This window comes from Prorops nasuta, unplaced genomic scaffold (assembly GCF_024137725.1).
Source record: "Prorops nasuta isolate Cenicafe-Biocafe unplaced genomic scaffold, Cenicafe_Pnas_1.2 PNAS00006, whole genome shotgun sequence".
Lineage (NCBI taxonomy): Eukaryota > Metazoa > Arthropoda > Insecta > Hymenoptera > Bethylidae > Prorops > Prorops nasuta.
Genome location: NW_027116803.1, coordinates 3,842,673 through 3,863,799, shown reverse-complemented (window position 1 = coordinate 3,863,799; position 21,127 = coordinate 3,842,673). Strand labels below are relative to the sequence as shown.

The window sequence follows — 21,127 nt, the reverse complement described above, 5'->3', positions numbered from 1 at the left end:
TGGCTAAAGCCGGAGATTCCACTCCTGAGAGAGGGCTGCTTTTAATCCACGTAAATGACTATCCCACTATTCTAGTATCGTAAATGTTGGTTAAAGCGTGCAATAATGTTCTCCATTCCAGCCTGCAGCCACGGTTGCTCAAACCTATCATTGAATAAATCGGATTTTTCCCAATCCTCTTTTATGCACCTTTGCTGTACAAACAGCGAAGGTAAAATAACCGGGCGTAAATCGATATTCGACGTTTCGAAAGGGAAACATTGAAAAATTAGGATTTTGCGTAATGCAATTTTTCTTAGATCAGAGGAGAATTCCGTTGAGAGATAAATTTCGTGTTTCTTCGCACATTGAGATAACAGTGGCTGGGAGGGTCCACAGCAACGTCGGAACGGCGTTAACAAAAGCACTCATTATAGTGATTAACGACAACGAGACTATGGGTAGAGCGATATCGCAGCCATTACGAGCTTTATTAATTGCCATCGTCAAGTAATTTGCCTCGGTGGCTCGCACAGAAACGTATAGCGAGAATCTCCTAACACCAGAGCCAGGATGGAGTAGCCAATGTCAGGTGAGCTCCCATAATCGATTAATTCTGTCAGTTTCTCCAAATACCAATGCGTTCATTTATCTATATAGATACGGAAAATTTGCATTTTTCGATAAAAGGAATTTATACACGGGACACGCGAGCTGTTCATTTTTGACGTAAAGATTTGATTGAATATATATCGATTCCAGTCTAGAGTTTCCAGGGATTCCATTAAACTTGAGTAGGAATCTTGTTGACGATTCATCGAATATGTATATCGTGTGTATTTCACTTTATGCAACGCTTCCTCCATCACGGCAAATCGGATATTTGCATGAAAACTGGCGCTGATACGCGCTCACGCGTTATTCGCGCTTTACGAAGAACTTAACAGAATATTCCGCATTACGAGCCTCGTTAATCCGCGCTTTAACTGTAACTCCATACGAGTCGAGCGGGAGGGACCACGATGGAAGCCGAACGGGATTTGTTGTAGATCGAATATCACATTGACCTAGCTTATCCAATTCAATCACCACTTTAAATCAAAGCGCAGTCCTTTTCAATCTTCATAGATTGTTCCTTGAAATTTCTGCAAGAAGAATGGAACGTTTCTCTGTGCTAATATTACTCGACCAAATTGCCAGATTATACTCGAGATACGTTTAATAAATTTGAAATATTATATGTATATATTTTTAATATTATACATCGATATTACACCACGTACGCACACAGGTATAGCTATAGTACATTATTAATTTCTTTTATATTTCCTGAACAATACACTGTCAAATCTGATGATCGTTTTTTTGTTATCTTTTACTGGTTTATATCTGCTTGAATGCTTTGTTCCTGTTTTATAGGCTGTAGTTTTGCTAGAGCGCAGACACGAAAATTTCAATGGTATCTTCATGCTACGGCGGTGAACTCGAATGTGCATTGACTGTGTACCATTCATCCCCAAATATACAGAGAGTGCTCTGTATTTGCGAGCACACGCGTTATCGTGCCTTGAAGCGAGGCCCTAAACGCGCAGAGACGTGCAAGGATCAAAGGAGCTTTTGTTAAAAAAAAATGCGATAACAAGAATTTATTCCGGATTAATTATGCATCCTGGTGTATGTCGCGCTGTGCGACGCTTTCAGGTCGCATGCTTTTCATTCTCGGTATAACATATTTTTCCTTCACGCTTATATTTATTATATCCTATATAATACAAGGAACAGCTCGCCTCACTCCCTGATGAAGAGTGACTGAGAAAACAGAAGTCTATTTTGCATCTCCCACAAGAACGGTGCAAGCAAACAGAGCATCTAGCTTATTTTTCTCTCCGTATAAACATTTGAAGAAGAAAAATCGTTTAGTATTTGCAATAATATCATATTTTTCCTCGAAACCTTTTCAACTGATTGTCGATGGCACTGATATAAGCTAGAGGAATTGAAGAAAAATAGTACATAGGCGTATGCTGAAATTTAATCATTCGAGAAAATAACGAATGAAAGCTGAAAGATAACAGCTGGTATTTCCTTTAACGTAACATTATATTCTTTTCCATGGAAAATATATCACACGTATACTTTTTAATTTGTACTCAAATATCTATTTCGTTTTCATTAACGCCTTTCGTTAAAATATATCATCAGGAATATAGAATTATATTATTCCCATAGGTATATATGTTTATATGGCTATAGTCGATGATTGGCCATGGTTTGGAAACTGCAAAGGCTTTCCTTGGATATTAAGAGAGAGAGAGAGAGAGAGAGAGAGAGAGAGGGTTGGAGGGGGGGAGAGAAAATGAGCTTATGCGAGTGTAAAGAAGAACAAAGAATTATATATTAATTATGTTGGCTCGTATCTTCGGCGAAAATGTATTTTTTTTGCAAGAAGAAGGGTGGATGGTCTCGAGGGGCAGAAAAGCTTAGTTTTCGAAACGAGATACAGGAAAAAGGACGTTGAGGATGCACTGGGGGCCGCGTGGAGATGGTCGACGTAGGGGCGGCTGGCGGGGTGCAGGTTCGGAATTTAATCTAAAGTAGAATCGCACTCCCAGGAGCAAAGCTCGCTTACACTTTATTTTATTTCGTTTTATACGTTTTTGCGTGCCTGGAATGGCGGCCGTTCCGAATAATATCCACTTGTATCGGCGTGTGTGCCGCTACGTGCAGCTATTCGACCACCATCTTTGCACGTGTTTTCACTTGGCAGCCTCGAAATACTCCTATACTTATCTACCTTACGCACAGAGTACCGAGGAGAAACAGTTTGCATAGTTTGACTACTTCTTATTGTGATAAATTAAATTCCGACGATTGCGGTTTCTGCTCGCTGATATATGCGTCCTTAAAATTCACCACTGCCGACTTCCAACTAATTAAAAGTCATGCAATGCAGCTAATTAAATTCTTACACCGATTATATTTGCCATGAAAGAATTAACGTGGACCGTGCTTCGTATATACATGCACGCACACACACATATATGTATACTAAGTGGTCCTATAGCTCTGGTGCCTTGGGAAGCTTGATGGAAAAAGTTTAACTGGTATAATAAACATTGGGGGGGCGGCCAGCAGGGTGTATGGGAGTTTTTGCAAGTTTCAAGATGAATGCACGAACGAGTCGAGGAGGAAAGTCCGCATAGGCGAGGTAAAATAACGAAACGTGATGCAAGAGGTGGCACGCGCGAGCTTCATCCCTCTTCTTGACAGCTCTATCTTGCGTTTATCCTACGAATCCACCTCGCGCCCCGTCGTTCTGCATCGTGTCGCGACCCATTACTCTCTCGCAATCCCAAAATCTTTCTCGCCGACTCTCCGGAATTTACAGAGCTTTCCTCAACGCCAGCTCTATTGGCGGTTCATGCAGTTCCCTCTGCTCAAAATACACCGAGGATCCTAATGCGATTTCGAAACAGCTATTATCCTGCAAGCCCTCAACATTGTTCATCCCGCGGAAAGCTGCGTGACAAAAGTATACTATAAGTTTTAGCAGAGATTCGCCAATGTTAATATTAGCAATTGTTGTTTGCGTAACGTAGACGTAAATGGAAGGGGACCGATCTATCTTTCAGAATATCCTGCCTAAGTGCACTGTTTGGTTTTCTCTACGCGACGAGAACTTTCGAAGAAAGCATCGGTTTACGTAACAAGCCTCTTTTGAGTCTTTTGGCTATTCTGGATATTGGATAAACACGCTTTCGCACTTTCATGCTCGATCAACGAGATTCCAGGATTCGAGCATTCTGCGAAAATCTATCTGAACTATAACCAACCCGAAATTCTGGCCAACTGAGACGATTATAAAAGTATCGATGTTAAAGAAAATTGATCAAAGAGTCGTTTTATTTATAGATACGCTATATATAATAATTGTAGTACATTGCTAGCTTCTGGAGGATATAGAAATCGATATTGTAAGAGAATGTCTGGATCGAAGTAAAATGATGGAGGAAAAATGAGAGGCATTAGGATAGTTTACTCCACTCAACGATATATGATAGTTGTAAATACGTTTATTAAATAGCCTGCATTTACCCTAAGACAACGATTCGCCAACCAGTGCTACCCACTCCAGCAGCCACTGTTACGAAGAGGATTTCAATTAAGCCCTGAAGTTGCGGAACAGCGGAGGCGGGAAGAATGGATAAATGTTCGGCTTATATTCTCGCTTAAAGCACAGTTCCAGCAATGTAAAAGCTTACACCGAATCGCTCTTTACGTTGATTGTAAATTTAAGTGATACTTAAACAAGAAAAGCGAGAGCTTTATAGGTCTTGCAAAATAAACAACTTTTGCCAAGGTGCCGTATAATCAAATCTTCCTAACTTCTCGATTGTATACGGCTGCCCTTAATGGAGTATTCGATTATATAAATATACGTATATATAGGTACTGTGTCACGGAAATCAGGTCACGTGATATAACTGTTGGCCAATGCGAGTATAGATAGGAAAATGATGCAAGATAGCGATAAGAAGGTTTTAAAAATAGCTGACTCTGTAGATTCAATTAAATAGAGTACCAACGGAGCAGGGGTGTATCCGTAATCGTGTAAAGAAGCTAATGCCTGCATGCAGGGGGTAAACGTCAATAGCTATTCTGCTCGTTTCCTTATTCGTTCGTGGATTGAAACTGGATGCACCTGGATTGGGTAAAGTCACTTCCGAGCGGCCCTTGAAAGGTGATTTAAGTAACCTCACCCAATTCCGCACCCTCTCCAAAAGTATCGACTTCTAATGGCCCTTAAAAGCAATCGCTCGCGGTAACGAGCATCCTTTTTCTTAACGAAACCTCGTAATTAATTATTTTTCTTCAAATTTATTTTTAATAGAAACTCCGAGGAGAGAGGGCCAGCAGCCTCTTTTACTTTATACTTCTTCAGGGGCAAAATAATTCACAGCCATTCAAGGATTTCCTCCTATAGAATCAGTATTTTTTTTTCTCCCTCTCTCTCTCTCTTAAGTTTCACTTGTCTTGCAAAGTTTGCAATACAATTAAAGCGACGAAGCTATATACTTTGGGGTAACTGCTGCGTGCTAATAAGTGAAATCTAAAAGGGGCTGGCAGAATAGACGAAAGCTAAGGTGGTGCCGGTAGAGCGAGACGTGTCGGCACGAGTTATGAAACAAAAGGGCAAAGCAACATTGCGCGAAACCGAGAAACCTGCAAGAGATACGAAACAGCAACGAAGGAATCTTTGCTCGAATTTCCATTTCAAATGAGCCGATACGCATGGAACCACCCAGCGAGAATGAGAAAGCTGGGGGAATCTAGATTCCCCCCCCCCTCTCTTTCCCCCTAGCTCACCCTATTTCACCCCTCCAAACAAATTATCTCGTTTTTCCTATTCCATCTTTATTAAACTTCCTGCTTATAGTAAATTTATCTCCATATTTCTGACTCTATTTTTCCTCCATGCTTCTTTTTCCACTTTTCTCGCTTATATATATAACTCTATATATATTCCACCTTCCATTCACCAAAATCTGAATTTTCCGTGTGCCATTCTTCACCATAGGTTTACCTCATTTCGTTCTCACCATTCTACATTTTCCACTGTGAAAATCCTTCATGCTAGTTTTCATTTTTTTCCTCTCTCTTTTCTATACCGGATGTAGGTACATTATTCCAAAGCTGATAGAATTTGTCATAACGAATTGCTTGGGTTCTGCGCTCGAGCAGTCTTCATCCGCTAAGATAGCTACACGAGAGACACTTTTGGAGAGTGTCTGTGGTGGGTATAACTTTGCTTTGATTTAGGATGACGGCGACTCGTCGCGAGGCGTATCGCATTACACCCTGCTGGTACGCGCCGGAGGCACCTCAAAACAACGGAAAACCGGGTAGCATTTCATCGTTATTGCTTACATCATCTTACTTTATAGTAAAACTAGACTCGTTGTCGCCTACCTGAAACAACGTGTCAGCTGACTGCGGCGTGAAATTCACAGCTTCCACCGTATATCGTCCAAGGGACGTTTTACGTCGTTTTCACGAGGTATTTCTACCGACCCGTCGCTGGAAGCGAAGAATTAAGGGTAAATAAATATGTTTTACACTTCGAATCCCCAAGATCTTACAGCTTTTCGAGCTCTCTCTCTCTCTCTCTCTCTCTATAGAAAGGAGTCGGTAAAGCACAATAATTAGCCGTGGTTAAGTCTACGTTCTTTTTTCTCGTTTTGTTTGAAAGTCGGTGGAAGCTCGTAGCACACGATCGAGGCTAGTAATTCACTAGGTGCCTTTTTATCCGCAAAATTGTTGAGCGTTTCACGGGTAGAAACGAGGATCTCACGTTAATTAGTTCGAGATGGGCGAGCTGGCTGAAAATTGTTTGTCTTAGGGTTCTTGCTGGTAGGGCAAGTAGGCAGACTAGCCGGCGGCGATAACTCGTACGATTGTTGTTTTACTCCACCCATCGATTTCCGGGCACCCTTCCATGCCTACACACCCCTCCCTACTCGCTATCCATCCTAACCCTTCTAGCTGGCAGGATCCTTCTTCGGCTCCGATGGCTTCGTGCGCACAGATGCGGAAAACTATCCTCCACCCATTGCAAACTCAACTTCCGCTCCTCCGGATCCTCCACTCGCTTCTCTCAATACCCACGAACCTACCTCGCTTCCTTCCGATAGTTCATCTTTCAATTCCATTAATTTTTACGCCTAAAACTCCAGAAACTATATATATATATATATAGTATAGAGACTCAACTCCTTAAATTCTGAATAACTTTCTCTTTTTTTTCTTTTTTTTTTTTGGAAATCTCGTTGATCTCTTCGCAAGGCCAATATTTTGCTGGAAATTATGCGAGGCGATTATAACTTGATATAATTTAATACTACCGTAAATTATACTTATCCACTTGAGCAGTGTAGCGAAATAATTAATTAAAAGAAAGTTATAACAGACTCCGGGCCACTTGTGAAAATATCGAGATTCGTTATTGAGCAGAGCCATAAATTTATGGTAATTAGTGTGGCGTATTTAAATCGTAGATCGCGTTGAGACAGATGTGAATAATTATATTTCTCCCCCTTTCGCAGCTGTAACTTTGGTCATTTAACACTCGAGGCCCGATCCTCTCCTTTCCATTTTGCTCTCCCTATCCATGCACACAGAAGTCCTTTTGAATTGAAGGTTAAACTAAGAGAGCTTACAGCGCTATAAGCGAGAATCACATGCGGTTCTGGAGAAGGATCGTTTTGCCCATCATGCCTACCGAATGCTTCATATTAATGACTCCAGGATTAGTGGGTTTCTATTTACCGGCACGTAAATAGATTTTCTGGCTCCCCGCCCGCGGTTATTACGCCGCCTGCGAACATTTACCATGCTCAATATTGCCTCCCCCTTTTTTCCTTCTTTTTATTCATTCAAGACTCACGAGGAAGACTCGACGCCTTAAAATATTCAACGATTCGCGTGTTATCGAGGCTTGAAATATAACTAGCGAGGCGATTCTTAGTGGAAAAGTCGTTCTTCGCGAAGAACTCTTCGTGGGTTCCTCATTAATTAAATTTCCTCGTTTCCATTTCGTATTTACGAGATGCTCTGGTTACTTCTAGTCCGCAAGTCTCTGATTTCGCAACATAGCAAACAGAAGACTTTGATTGAAATTTATTTATCTTTCCTCTTGTACTAGAGCTTCTCGATATTAATTAACACCAGATAGTAACTGAGTCAAAGATAGGAAGAAGTGTACTCTGGATCGACATATACTACCACCAGATACTGAAATATTCATCATACATTTAATTAAGCTCTGGGGCTCTCCTCTCTTTTCGTCTCTTCAAAAGGCAAATTAGAATTTTAAATGGCTGCGATAATAAGACTATAATCACAGTGAGCAAATGTCTATCAGTTTACAATTGCTGTTCGTTAACGAGAGTCGTGTATCCGTTCAAATAAAGGCAACTATATTGCTATAGGAAGTGTAGCTTGGTCTGTAATGAGAAATGGGAATAATATTTCCTGCGTTAATTGCATAGTACAGCTCTAAATAGGAGGGGTATCAGGCAACCGCGAGAATCTGATCAATAGCGACTGTCGAGTACGAAACTATGATAGTTAATTTCCGAGACAAGAGAAGGTAACAAGGACAATCCCTTTCACGTATAATTACGAATCTCTCTATAAGAACTTGCAAGCTGAATCTCGCTAATGGGTTATAACGCGGAATATATATATACGATCTCACGAATAAACAGGTTATTATAATACAATCTTTGATTCGTGCGTCAAACTGCATAGGGCCTGTATAGCAATAAAGCTCTATGGCTTTCTCCAAAATTTACCGACGGATCCTTCAAGAAGCCTCTAGTCATTTTTCAGGATAATGCTACATAGCATTTCGTAGTTATAGATCGTGACAGGGTAAAAATTATTACCGAGTTCCGCATAGCTGAAATTTACCGCTGATATATCTTTTCTGAAGCCCTAAGCATGTTATATGGTCACGTTGGCGATGGCTTGGTTCGTTTCACACGGCTATACTTTTCTGCGCTGAAAAAGTAGTACCAAGATACAATATTACCGAGCCATACATTTCTCTAAAGTCCCGTACTTGTGCGACTGCAGATTATAAGTAATCGTTCGACCTTCTCTCTACTCGATTATAATAAATGTTACATATACGCATCAGTGTTATCGATCGCGCACTCTTATAATCAAATACTCGCGCCCCTCTGGTTTAACAATTAAATCGTGAATTTAATGCCGAATTTAATTAAAATTAAGCGCGAATTCATCTATCGGACACACCGGCCTCGATGTGTAAATTCAGAAACTGCGATAATTGGAGATACAAAGTGGTGCGGTGGGGGGATGAAATTTAATTGAATCGGAGACGCGCGGCTCGTCCTTTTTGCACAAAAGTGGATTCGTTAAGATAATTAAGCGGGCAAATGAATGACGTCTTCCGGAGCCAAATAGGCCCGGAGCTTGTAGTGCTATATATGTGTGTGTCGAGACTAGAGATCCGAGGGTTGCAGAATGTTAACCTTGGCTAGGTAGACAGGGAGATAACGAACGATTGGCAACAATGAGACAAACAGAATAGACAATTTCGTATCGAGCCGAGCGAACGAAAGCAGCCAATATTGAAACACCCAGGATACACGGAAGGTTTGTTTTATGCTTTAAAGCAGAGAGCTTCGAACCACTGAAAATCCTGCTCTGTGTTTTTTTCTTTGGTCACTTTAATTCTGCCGGGGTTTTCCGTGACAGGGAAACCACACGTGTCCATCCAGGGGACAGCAGCTAGGTGATTCAAAGAGAGAGATGAGTCCGCGAGGGTATATGGTACGGGGACTGAGAGCCTGTTACAAGTACGTGATAGATGTGAGCGTTTATCTGGGATATTCAACGATAGTCGGATGTCCTTAAGAAAAACATGAATGTTATCGGAATATCAACCATTCACCCGAGTTTTCCACTCTCCACGCTTCTTCCTATCTCTCTTCCTTTCTGCTATGTTTTTTTTTACTTCTTATCAGCGTTTCACGAGAATTTCACCCAGCTAACTCTGTAAGCTGTAAAATACTTTTCTTCGCGAGAGAGACCTCTAAATCGTGTGCAAGCTTTCGTAGAAACGGTACAAGCTTCGAGTTATTGCTGTTTATAGCCATATAAGACTGTACAGCGATATATATTATTATTGTTTCTATATATACGTCGTTAAATATATTTATTACAATTAAAGGGTTAAGCTAGCGTATTCGGTGTACGAAAATTAAAGGACTGCTCGAAGGTAATGGAGAAAGAAAGGTTATTTGATTTTCTTTTATTTCGGGGTAACCCGTTGAGTCAAGTGGAAGAAAAATCCTCTGCTACTTTGAATGCAGGTTAGCTTGGTATATTGAACGAGGGATGTATAAAAGGCAGCTAAAGTTCCGTACAGTTCCGGTGGACACGGTCGTTCAGCGAAATATTCGAGTAGCCCGATGTCGTTGGTGGGACTTGGACGGTCCCAAGGCATCAACTATTCAGCTAGACTCTTTTCTTTATAGTCGTCCACGCTACTTGACTTTATGGCCTTTTAAAATTTCGTTTTCTGTCCCTTTTTTCCCCTGGACGAGTCACGTCCTGCGGTCTGCGGCGCGCTTCGTGCTCTCCCAAGGAGTTTGGCAGGAAAACTTTCAAGTACTTTCCGGATGAGCACATCTTGAAGCTTTTATACATGCTAATTTAACAACGTACCTGTCCCCAATCAACCTACCTTCCATCCAAAAACATCGACCCGTCAAAGCGAGAAAACTTTCGTAAGACATCACGTATATAGTTTTATAGACAAACTTTAACGGGAAAGATGGAGATATATATAGTATACAGCGAATAATTTCTTATCACGCGTATACGCGATTGTGGTAATATTATTTCACGTGTAAATTCTCTTCTTCGTGGCTTCGCTCGAAGAGAATTTCACACAAGGCAAGCTACTTACAGAATTATCGTAATTCCCGAGTAGCTTTCCACAGGTTGGTGAGTTATGATACGGTTAAAGTACTTGGTAAATCCACTTGAGGCTCGGACCGAAATGCGCAAGCCAATGAGATACAAGTTAGTTGTTGGATCCGAAAGTGTTCTCGGGCGTGCTTTTCCTAACGGTCAAAAGCTTGGCACGACACGAAGCTTTTCGTGAACTGTAAGTCGTACGAGTACCATAGATCCGTTGTTGCTGTTTACGCAGCGCGTTAAACCTTCTGCAACCGGCATTAACCCAATCCCCGAAACCACATATCCATAGGGAGGGGGATAAAGCCCTATAAGCATCGCTACGCCACGTTACACACCCCCGCGCGTGCTGGACAAATGTGGATACGCGTACAGGGAATGTCGAAGCCACTCTCACACTCAGCACCGGGAGGATATAGCGTCAAGAGCTTTGCAGCGAAGGATTATTCTAGCCTGCGACACAACAGGGACAGCTTTAAAGTGTTCCATCCCCCCTCCACCCCTTCTCTCTCTCTCTCTTTGTTTCATTCGTCCGCCACAATTTGTTCACACATCCGTCATCCCTTATCTCTTGGCCTAAATCTTATATATTTCATTCCTCCAGTACGTTTTCCTTCTCCCATGGCAAATTTCTCGATACCACTGAAAATCTGCAACTTTCTTACTCAAAGGAAATGAAGAGAGTTTTTTTTTATAGGATTCATATTTCTCTCAGACAGTCGACGATATTTTAGCTAGCATGCAAAAAGCATTCACGTTAGAAAAATGGTTCGAACGTGTTCTGTTTGCATGACGAAGAGATGGCCAGAGATGTATGATACTGCATATTATGTGATTCTGAGAAAATATGCCAAAGACTGGCTAGTTCAATCTTTCGCTCAACGTTATGGGAATCATTAATCACTGTGCGATCCGCAAATATTGCACGGTATATATAGGAATTAAATATTTATTTCCACGTATGATTCTCGTATTCCATTGTTTGACGCGAATGAACGGAAAAGAAGCACCATTACAGTTTCAGTATGAAAGCTTCTCTCACTTCCATTTATTTCCAAACTCTCTGGTCCACATGATAAAATATTTAGGGCTTTGGAAAAAGTTTGCCACTGATGATTATAGGTTTAGAGTGAAAAGTTCGTGGAAGGGTATTTTTTGGTAGGGTTTCATCTGGTTTATTCTCGTGTAGAAGAAATGTCAAGGTGCCGGATATGAGGTTGCAGGATGCATTATACGATGGAGAAATACTTTTCCCTGTAAAAATGTGAGTGAGGGAGTGAGTGGGTAGGAGACAGGAAACGGAGCGAAAGTTTGATGAAGCAGGTCGAAAAGTTTCGTGCAAGCTCGGAACTTTACGATCAAGCGAGTCCGTTTGTTTTTTGTCACCCGACGGAGCTTTCGTGGCTTTCAATGGGAAGTCGGTGGAAAAGCGTTTGGCGATTTCAGTTTTAAGCTCCCGCGATCTTTCAACCTTTCCGGATTAAAGTATCACTCGAGTCATCCACATTTGAATAATTCAGAATGAAACTTTCCGCACCCTTCTCTATATTACTAAATTCTGATTCAGTAGGGAAAAATCTTCGTCGAAGATAATATACTGAATATCTTGAAATTATTTTCTGTTGCAGGATTCGCCCTGATGAGAATCGTCGAAGTTTACAAGGAGATCCAGGAACAAGAAATGAATATCGTGAGTATTTTGCAGTCTCGATTGTTCACTGTATACTTAATGCTTTGTGCAAAATATACTTCACGGATGGTTTCTATCTATTGTACATAGGGTGAGACACTTGTAACGTTCTAAAGAGTTAAAACGTATAAAAAATTCTAGCATTTGTTTAATTCAACGAGTTATCAATTTTTATGCAAGATCTCTTTTGAATGCAAATAAGGAGAAACAACAGAAAGTTTCTACGCTAAAAATTTGACATTTCTTATACTTATTAACGTTATAAAATTATCTTACATTTATATATATTTCTATACGTTCTAGGACGTCGCGTGTTAAATGTCTCACCTTGTATAGATTTATATTAGACCACGTACTGAGCAGACGCTAGAAATTTCTTTCGCATATATTTAGAGGACTGAGAGCATACGATATGAAGCCATTTACGCTTTACGTTTATGAAAGAAAAATGCAAAATCGAATGAGTCTCTTGCAACAATAATGACCAAAACGTTGCGTACGAATGATGAGTGTGAACGCAGCCACTAAATTTTGACGCTGTGTTGCACACCCGTATACAAAATATATAATAACCACGTTCATCATGCTAGATGAGCTCCGTTTGTTCCTAAATCATTCTGCGGGTGGACCGTAATTAAATATTTCGAAACGAGTGACTCGCGGAAATATGCATAAATTTTTTCGTTACGTTTCACTAAACCATCATAAACAAGTGGTCACGCTACATTACAATTATTTGCTAAAATTATTTAAATAAATTCATATCAAACACGAAATTAAATCTACGAGAATTTATGCTACTCTTGACATAAGCAAATCACGAATGAGACGATGATAGAAGCCATAATTGAGGCGTTATTAATGGATGGTTGAATCACGTTTGCTCTCGTAAATTGAGATTTAATAATAATAAAGTAGAGTGATTTGGTATATAGATGTAGAAGCGGAGAATGAAGTCGATAGATTTTGGAAAGGTTGACGATAAATAAGAGATACAACTGGTCGTTTGGTTGAAGGCTTGCACGGGACCATTAAAGTCTTATATAGAGAGACTATTTGATCCCCGGTACGTTATAGTTTATAAGCTAGCTCACAACGACATTGCTTTCGAAACGAGTGAGAAACGATCCGAGCGGTAATGGCGGCAGGTTATGGCTAGTAGAGGGAACATTGGGGCATCGCAGCGCTCTTTGTTTGAAACGCAATAAGGGGGAAAAAGTAGTACGATTCCTCCGTTTGATCGTTACTGGTAAATGTCGCGAGACTATACCGATTTGTACTCGTTATACTTTCCTAAGCCGACGTTACTTTTTATGCTTTTTCACTCATTCCCATATCAACTTTTATTCTCAGTTTCCTTTGTTTATCTCTATAACTTCCCTCGAATGGTACTTGTTAGCAGTTTTCGCAGTCATCGCGTATCTTATATTTATGACAACGTACTGAGTTTGAACATTCAACATCAACTATTGCACATTAGGCACAAACTTCAGGTTCAAAGTCAACAAGGTTTTAAGGAATCGACTTCTCGTCCTAGTGTGATTAAAAATTTACCGGTGTGTTAAGAAATATAACTTTGAGCAGGAAGAGTGCAGGATTTTTTCACTACTGGAGAAATATATTGAGCGAGAGGCTGCAAAGTGAATGGACATAATAAAAGTCAGACTGACTGGAGGTTTCTTCCTGCTTTTGACCCGTGTATCCCACAGGAGCATCGATGCGCAAGAACTCATAGCCCCTTGACATACGTGTGCCTTATCTTTTTCCCTTGTGCCTTCTTCGAATCCTTCTATTTTCACAGATCATGCCAGACATCGTCGGGTTTCGCGAAGCTGTTGCCCTTTTCTCTCCCAGCCCCAGCCGAGCTCTCTTGCCAAAATTGATCCTGCGGAAGAATATCAAGGCCGTTCCGTAGAATCGATGAATCATCCTAATTTCAGTTCCTATAGCTTTTGGCAAGATCGAATGATTTTATTTGAATTATCATTGAAAATCAATAAGGAACCTTGCGAGAAGGGCTGCGAATAAAATTACAAAATTCAGGCAAGAGGACGTGGGTATATATACGAGGAATTTTAAAAGATTGCGGTATATAATGACGCGTAAAGTACACTCGGTACCTCATCTACTCGCGTGACCATGACGTCACAGTTCATATCTTGCTTTTACTACTTATTACACGTTTATAAAACCTCTCATACGTCGTTTCACTGGACTGGTGTAATTTTTGGCAAAATTTCCAGCTGGAATTTTCTTATCACTGCCCTCCACTTGGTTTACTGGAAGTGCTTGAAACTTCTAGTAGGAGATTGGTCAGAAAGATCAGATTTGTCATTTGTCATAAACGCTGGATATTCTTCTTCTTGCCAGCGAGCTAGATAGGCGGAGCACTACTCGAATCTCGACAAGATGAACGATGCCGATCTCTTCCTCCTCTCCTGCTGAGCTAATTCAATTTGGTAAGGTAATAGCTGGAAAGCAGGAGGCGCATTATCGCATTTTTCCTCGTGGTGGAAATTTGAAGAGTGAAGAGGGTCGACGAGAGAGCATGTATATATCTATATAGGTATATCGTGAGAAGAAATGGGGAAGGGGGGAGGGTTTGAAAAAATCTCTCTCTGCCTCTCACATGTACATATAGATATATACACAAGGTGGCTGCCTGAAATTCGGATACTCGGTCGCGAAGCGTCTATTTCTTCAGGGATTGCGAGGACTTTTTGAGGTATGGTCGGCGTGACACGCGATTCGCCGTGCTATATCGATAGCATCGATTTGCTTTCTGGCAGTGGTAAGCCGTGAAAAAGAATGAGCAGAAATGCATCGATATGTGGTTACCACGCTGACACGCTGCAAGTCCATTGGGAGAGTCGCGCGAATCAGATTTCTGTCTACATCGAATATTCCAGCATGCGACATCAATCACTGATGAAGCTCGGATTTGAAAACTGCGATTGCCAACATCCCGAATACCTTTCCGCTTCCCTGAAACGGATTAATATTTCACCGTTCTCTCAGCCAAATAAACGAAAGGGGATTTAAAAGCTGCCTAGCCCCCGTATCGTATCTGTGTTTTTTACGGCTCCTCTGCTATATGCAGCAGTAGCAGTAATGCTACAGTGTATGCCTATCGGATGAAACGCTGAAGAGTATATACGACGTATAGTGTATAGAGTGTACGTAGGTACGTCTCGACGTGGATTTATTTAGTCGAAGATGAGAATGATTAGAGTGGCGTTATTGGAATAAAAATGTGCGAAATGGCTGGATATTTCCGAGATCCCTGTCTGTTTATATGCCCGCGGTAAATTCCGGTTCATTGGTCTGCTAAAACGACTGGAGAGCGACCGATACACGTTTACTACTGGCTCGTAGCGTTATAAGAAGACCATGCGCGTCACTATACAATTCCCGGAAGAGCACCCCTGGGTACCTTCCATTCTCTCAACTTTCCGCATCCATCATGCCTATACTTGTAGTAGTGCTACATCGATCAAATCGTTCGTGAAAAAACCAAATTACGAGGAAATTTCTGTCCTCTATAAACCTCCCCCTCCCTTCGCCCATATCTTCTCGCGAGCGCAGCTCTACAACTAAAAACCTTATCGATTAGCTATTTTGTTTAGGTGGATGTCGATTTAAGGACGATATCCTTCGATGGCAACCGGAGAGATTCTACCGAATCCTTCGACAAGTGCGAATAAAAGCTTTGTTATAGTTGAAGGGCACTGCTGGCGGGAGATCGGTTTGAGAAGTGGTGACGAAGGCTTTTATAGACTCGTAAAAGTGGGATACTTGGAGACTAGTTGTTCAGGATAGTTCTGTTTATCTCCAGGGACTGCAAAGAGGCAAGGCAAACTTTCGAAAGGGAAACAACCCGAGCCCGATCTGCTCGTCTCTATCCTATCCCCCGTCTCTTCTTTTAATCAAAAACTGTTGATTCCTATTACAAGATATCTCAATCTTATCAAATAGATTTCTTTCTCACGGACGTTTTAACGCGAAGGGGCATTATGTCGGATTTGAGATTCCTCTTGGGATTTGTTTGTCTTAGAAAAGGGGAATTGAGAAAAAGTGGGAGGAAAGTCTCTGTCAAACAGATTACAGGAAAATCGAATGGGTCACGATGAACGATCGAGAACTCGTGAAAGGTCGATGAGGTTGTACAGCTAGTATAGAAGTTGTGCCATACTATCAAAGTGACTCGATCTCCCTCGCAGGGATATTCATGGTCGTATTTATTTGAACTTGGATATATGCTCGTTAATGAAACGAGTCGTTTACGAGCCATGGGTTTATTAGTCTATCGAGGCAGAGGAGAAGAAAGCACGCAGAAACGAATAAATTTGGTAAACAATGATATGGGAGGAGAACGATGCGAAGGAATATTAAGATAATCCTATAATGGATATACGTGGGTATTCTTTCGTTTATCGCTATACTCGTGCCAAGTGTATATTTATTTTATTGCACTCTCCTATGAGATACGCTGCGCGAAGTGCATCTATAAATTAACAGAAGATCCATATTTTTTCGCTGTGTAAGCACTATGATGCACTGGAATTTTTTCCATCCTCCCTCTTTCTTTCTCTCGCCGGAGATAAGCTCGCGCTTGGAAGGAAGCCAATCGGGCTCTTTTTCCCTTTGCAAACGCTGGATCTGGAATTTTCTCGTCGAGTTGCGCGATAATCCAATTAAAAATGTTGGCGAGACTGCTTTTCTCTAACCGCGAACAGGCGTATTATTTTATTTTCTTCAACGGGATAGCTAAGGGAAGATTTAACTCTCGTTTGCATCCATTCCAGGATCCTTGAACGCTCGACACAAAAAATGTTTAAACTATCCCGCGAGCGTGAGAGGAGCGTAGGAAAAACGTTAATCGCCTCTATCATTAGGATACTTTTGCCACCTGGAGGTGAAACGGTAAGCGAGCTAAGGAGTCGATTAACTAATTAATCGAGACTCGTTTATTCAGCAGTATTTAGAGAATTTGCAGGAAGAACGTTGCGGGGTTGCATGAGTATAGCGAAGCGAAAAGAAAGTAGATGGAGTGTGTAGAGCGAGAGGAGGCAGACGTATTGAGAGGAGTGCAAATGCTAGTGGCCCTGGCAGCAGACGCAAACCGTGATGTGCGAGAGATTCGTAAGCTCGAAGAGTCGGACAAACGGATGAAAGCGAGCCGACAGTCGTGCAGGGGGAGATCGTCAGAGAGAACTGCGGGGTGCACTCGTCTGCAACTAGTTCAAATTTGCAGAGGGATCGCGAGAGAAAGGCTCGAGGGGGGAGTGAAAACGAGGAAGCCGTGTATAGAAGGTAAAAAAAATGAGGAGGAGTGGGAGAGGAGAGAGAAAGAGGAGGAAAATGAAAGTTATGGCAGTGAAAGAATGAAAAGGATACAGGTCGAAATACGCGTGGAGTGAAAGAGATGAAAGGGCTGAGGAGGAAAGGTATATACAGCGAAATGGAGAGGCCGAGGATGTAGTTGAAGAGAGAAAAGAATAAGGGGGGGGGGGGGTGGGAGGTGAATAAAAGGAGAAAGTGAGTCAGAGCTTGGCCTGGCAGGCTCGAAAGCTCTATGACTTCGTGAGCTCTTGCAGCTCGCTTTCCACGCCCTTAAAAAGCACACCGGGATCAGAAAGGAAGCGATGAACTTGCTAGCCAGCAACTGGCGGAAGTAAGTTAGCCAGTAGAGGGAAGGAAAGAGCCCTAACAGACGCGCCAACGGCTCCTGCTAAATTCCCACATTTTTTTTATTAAATTGTTTATCGTCTCGTGCTACTGTTTAAGTTAGTATTCCGTGGAATAATATATAGAGCTGTGAATGCTGGATGGAGCGCTCTATCGGAGAGAGCGTGAATTATTTATTAAAACTGATTTAAGGAAGAAAGTCTTATTCATCTGCGACATCCTCCGTCGGAAAATAGAAATATAAACGTAATACAGGGATGCGGTGTGTTTCTTTTTCTCATTTGCCGCAGCTACGGTTACTAACCAAGAGATATATGTAGTTTTAGGCACTTGTTTCTTTTCAGTGGAAAAAGTCAAAGACAGTCATAAAATACAGGAGATAGAAAATTACTGGCAATTCCATCGACAGAAAATTATACTGACCACATTATTAGTCGTACGAAGTAATCTTAACTATACATTTCTTCAAATGAAATGGTACGCTTTCTATCTCCAATATTTTTTTGTGCCCATGCTGTCGTTTGGAGACGTGGATAATTAAAAATTATACGCGCTTTTACGACGTTTTCAATATTCGTCGATTAGCGAAAGGGAAAGAGAAAACACGTTTAATATCCTTTCAGAAATTCTTTTTCAAGCGTAACGTGTAGGTTTATAGCATTAAAATAGGCGCTTTTAACACATAGAAAACGATGTAAAACATTTGAAAATTATTTTCCTCCATTATTTAATTTGTATGCGCAATGGCTAACTAAATTTTAAAGTAATATTTCAACTCGATTTGCCCTTCCAGCAAAAAAGCAAGAAAAATTACTCTTTGTTTTACACAGCGCAAAAGATCAAATTACTCTGTAATTGGTTTTTTAAGTTTGACACCTAAAAGATTCAGCGATTAAATTCATTTTACTCCATAGAATAGTACTTGTAGCCAATACTTATAAAGAATGCAAAAGGCAAAGAATCGTTTGATCAGCGCTTCCCTTTATGGCTCGAAAGAAAGACGATTTGAAGACTTTACTCCATATTACACGTTTAATGCTTTTTTCTATATAGCGTATCAAAAGTTGCATCATTACCATGCAACTATAATAACAAAGTAGTTGTTGCATGCGAAAACTGTATAATAGTTTAAATAAAATTCCTACGACGATTCTTGAAGAGAAAAAAAGCACGGCGTGTAAACGAAATTTCACATTTAAATAATTTATTAAAACGAAATATGCATAAGAGCGAGAAAGAGAGGGAAAGTAGAGAAATATTAAAGCATCTCATTAGCTGACTTACGTACGCCCAATGGATTCCCAATTAAGATGCATTAGTGGATTTTACTCTTTTAATTGAGTTTCCGGCTGAATGATGTTTTTCTTTTTTCAGCTAAAGGCGTTCTACGTGGATCTGCTAGTTCCCTTGGAAACGAATCTGGAGAAAGATACCAAGGTCGTACAGGTAAATTTCTCCGAGTGCTTCTCGCTGATATTAGTTTTGTCGGATCTTCAGCTTCCGGTTAATGAATAATACGAAACTTTTCAGAGCGAGCAGAAAAAGTTTCTGCAGCAGCACAAGACAAGATCCGAGACTTACAGCAAGGCAGCGGCAACGATGAAGAAGCAGAGAAAAAAGTCGAGGGGCGCCAGCAAAAGTGGACTACCGATGGACAAGGAGCTGAAGAACATGCAGATTCTCGAGGAGGAAAAGTCTAAGCTAGACGCCTTTTGTGAACAGAGCTTGAAGAATGTAAGTTTCTAACGCGAGTTTCTACCACCTTTCCCACTTAAAGCAGCTAAGATTTTACAAAATTCCCTGACAGCTTATATCTTCCATTCTAAAACTACTTTAAAACTCGCATATCAACTTTTCCTCCCGCATGTATACCGACGTAGAATTAACAAGATCGGTTCGCACAATTTTAACACGTACCGTCAATTTATTTACTTCTCAGCAATATTCCTGCAGAGAAATTACTTCCGAGACGAGGAATTATACCATAAGTTTTGAGAAAGCGAGTTCAATGAGTTGTTTTTTTCTTCTTGCAGGCTATGACTCAGGAGAGAAGAAGATACGGATTCGTTCTTGAGCGGCAATGTTCGCTGGCTAAACATTATGCGAGCTTTCATGAAGTTGCGTTAGCTGCTCTTCATCCGTCGGTTGATAAATGGCGCGAGGTGGCCGCTACCAGGGAATATTTGCCGCAATCTGTTGAAGATATGTTTGCTTCCCGACTAAGAGTAAGCTCGGATTATTCTTTCTCCTGTTTTGTGCGATTCAATCTGCGGCAGCTTTTGTTCGATCAACGCTCCAGTCTGTTCGATGCTTCATCCGTTTTAATAATTAATCGGGACAATTTTGGGACATTAAGTATTTACGGATTAATCCCACTTGCAGCAAGTTTCCTTCTGGCCGGAGGATGAGGAAAATGGAGGATCCGAGCTGACAATGAGCTCCCAACTGAGAAAGACCAGAAGTATGGACAGCTCCTGCCTTGAACTACGTTTGGGCCCGTCCCATGCTAATCTAAACTCTTCCATCCATCATCAGCCATCGCATCTTCCTCCAGTTCTATCGAGAGCTCGATCGGAGGCCAATTTGCACGCTTCGACTCTGTCTCTAGGACCAGGTAATTCCTAGCTCCTGTAACTCGTTATCCCTTTTCTACAATCTAGCTAAAGTTATATATAATGCAAGACGTCAGCATGTATGTGTGGTTATAGCTTTTGTATGGACTGCGCAAATTTGTAATTCATTGTCTTGTCCGGTGCTACTAATTTTCAAGCCACTGAATATTTACAAAGACAATAAAAATGCTAATGCACTCTTTATACCGTCACCAAGAAACTTATTCTCGACACTTTTTCCTGCATTAAAACATTTATTGTTTTAAACAGACGAGCTAGCTTATAACGAACAAAAATTTGAATGGAAATTAGTGTTTTTATGTCGTTTTTTACGCTATGTTTACGATCAAATATCAGGGGCTTGCTGTGCTTTTAACATTTCGATTTTGAATTGAAAATGCCACTTGGGGCAGACAGCGCAAAAGCTCGGTGCGGACGAGGTATTTTTTTGTATTCAAACGAGAGCACACATTTACCGAACGGTTTGTACGAGTGTAGATATAATGAACGAACGAGGCAGGTCGTCGCAAGAGTGCTCGGAAAATAGTTGGGGAATAGCAAACGATGAAGTGAATATCGAGTATCATTGTTGTTTGCTCTGAGGCTATCCTAGAATTCACCATTTTCCACTTCATACCTGCGATTC

General features: G+C 41.1%; 1 protein-coding gene across 2 annotated transcripts in view; it reads left to right on the top strand.

Moving 5' to 3' along the window:
* IRSp53 (Insulin receptor substrate 53 kDa) overlaps positions 1 to 21,127 on the top strand; it is a 96,112-nt gene that overhangs the window by 66,074 nt on the left and 8,911 nt on the right. For both annotated transcript variants that reach the window (XM_066728655.1, XM_066728654.1), the window contains exons 5-9: positions 12,120 to 12,181; positions 19,244 to 19,315; positions 19,400 to 19,603; positions 19,903 to 20,094; positions 20,252 to 20,483. In XM_066728655.1, coding sequence (XP_066584752.1) covers positions 12,120 to 12,181; positions 19,244 to 19,315; positions 19,400 to 19,603; positions 19,903 to 20,094; positions 20,252 to 20,483 — 762 coding nt within the window. The remainder of the gene's footprint in view (positions 1 to 12,119; positions 12,182 to 19,243; positions 19,316 to 19,399; positions 19,604 to 19,902; positions 20,095 to 20,251; positions 20,484 to 21,127) is intronic.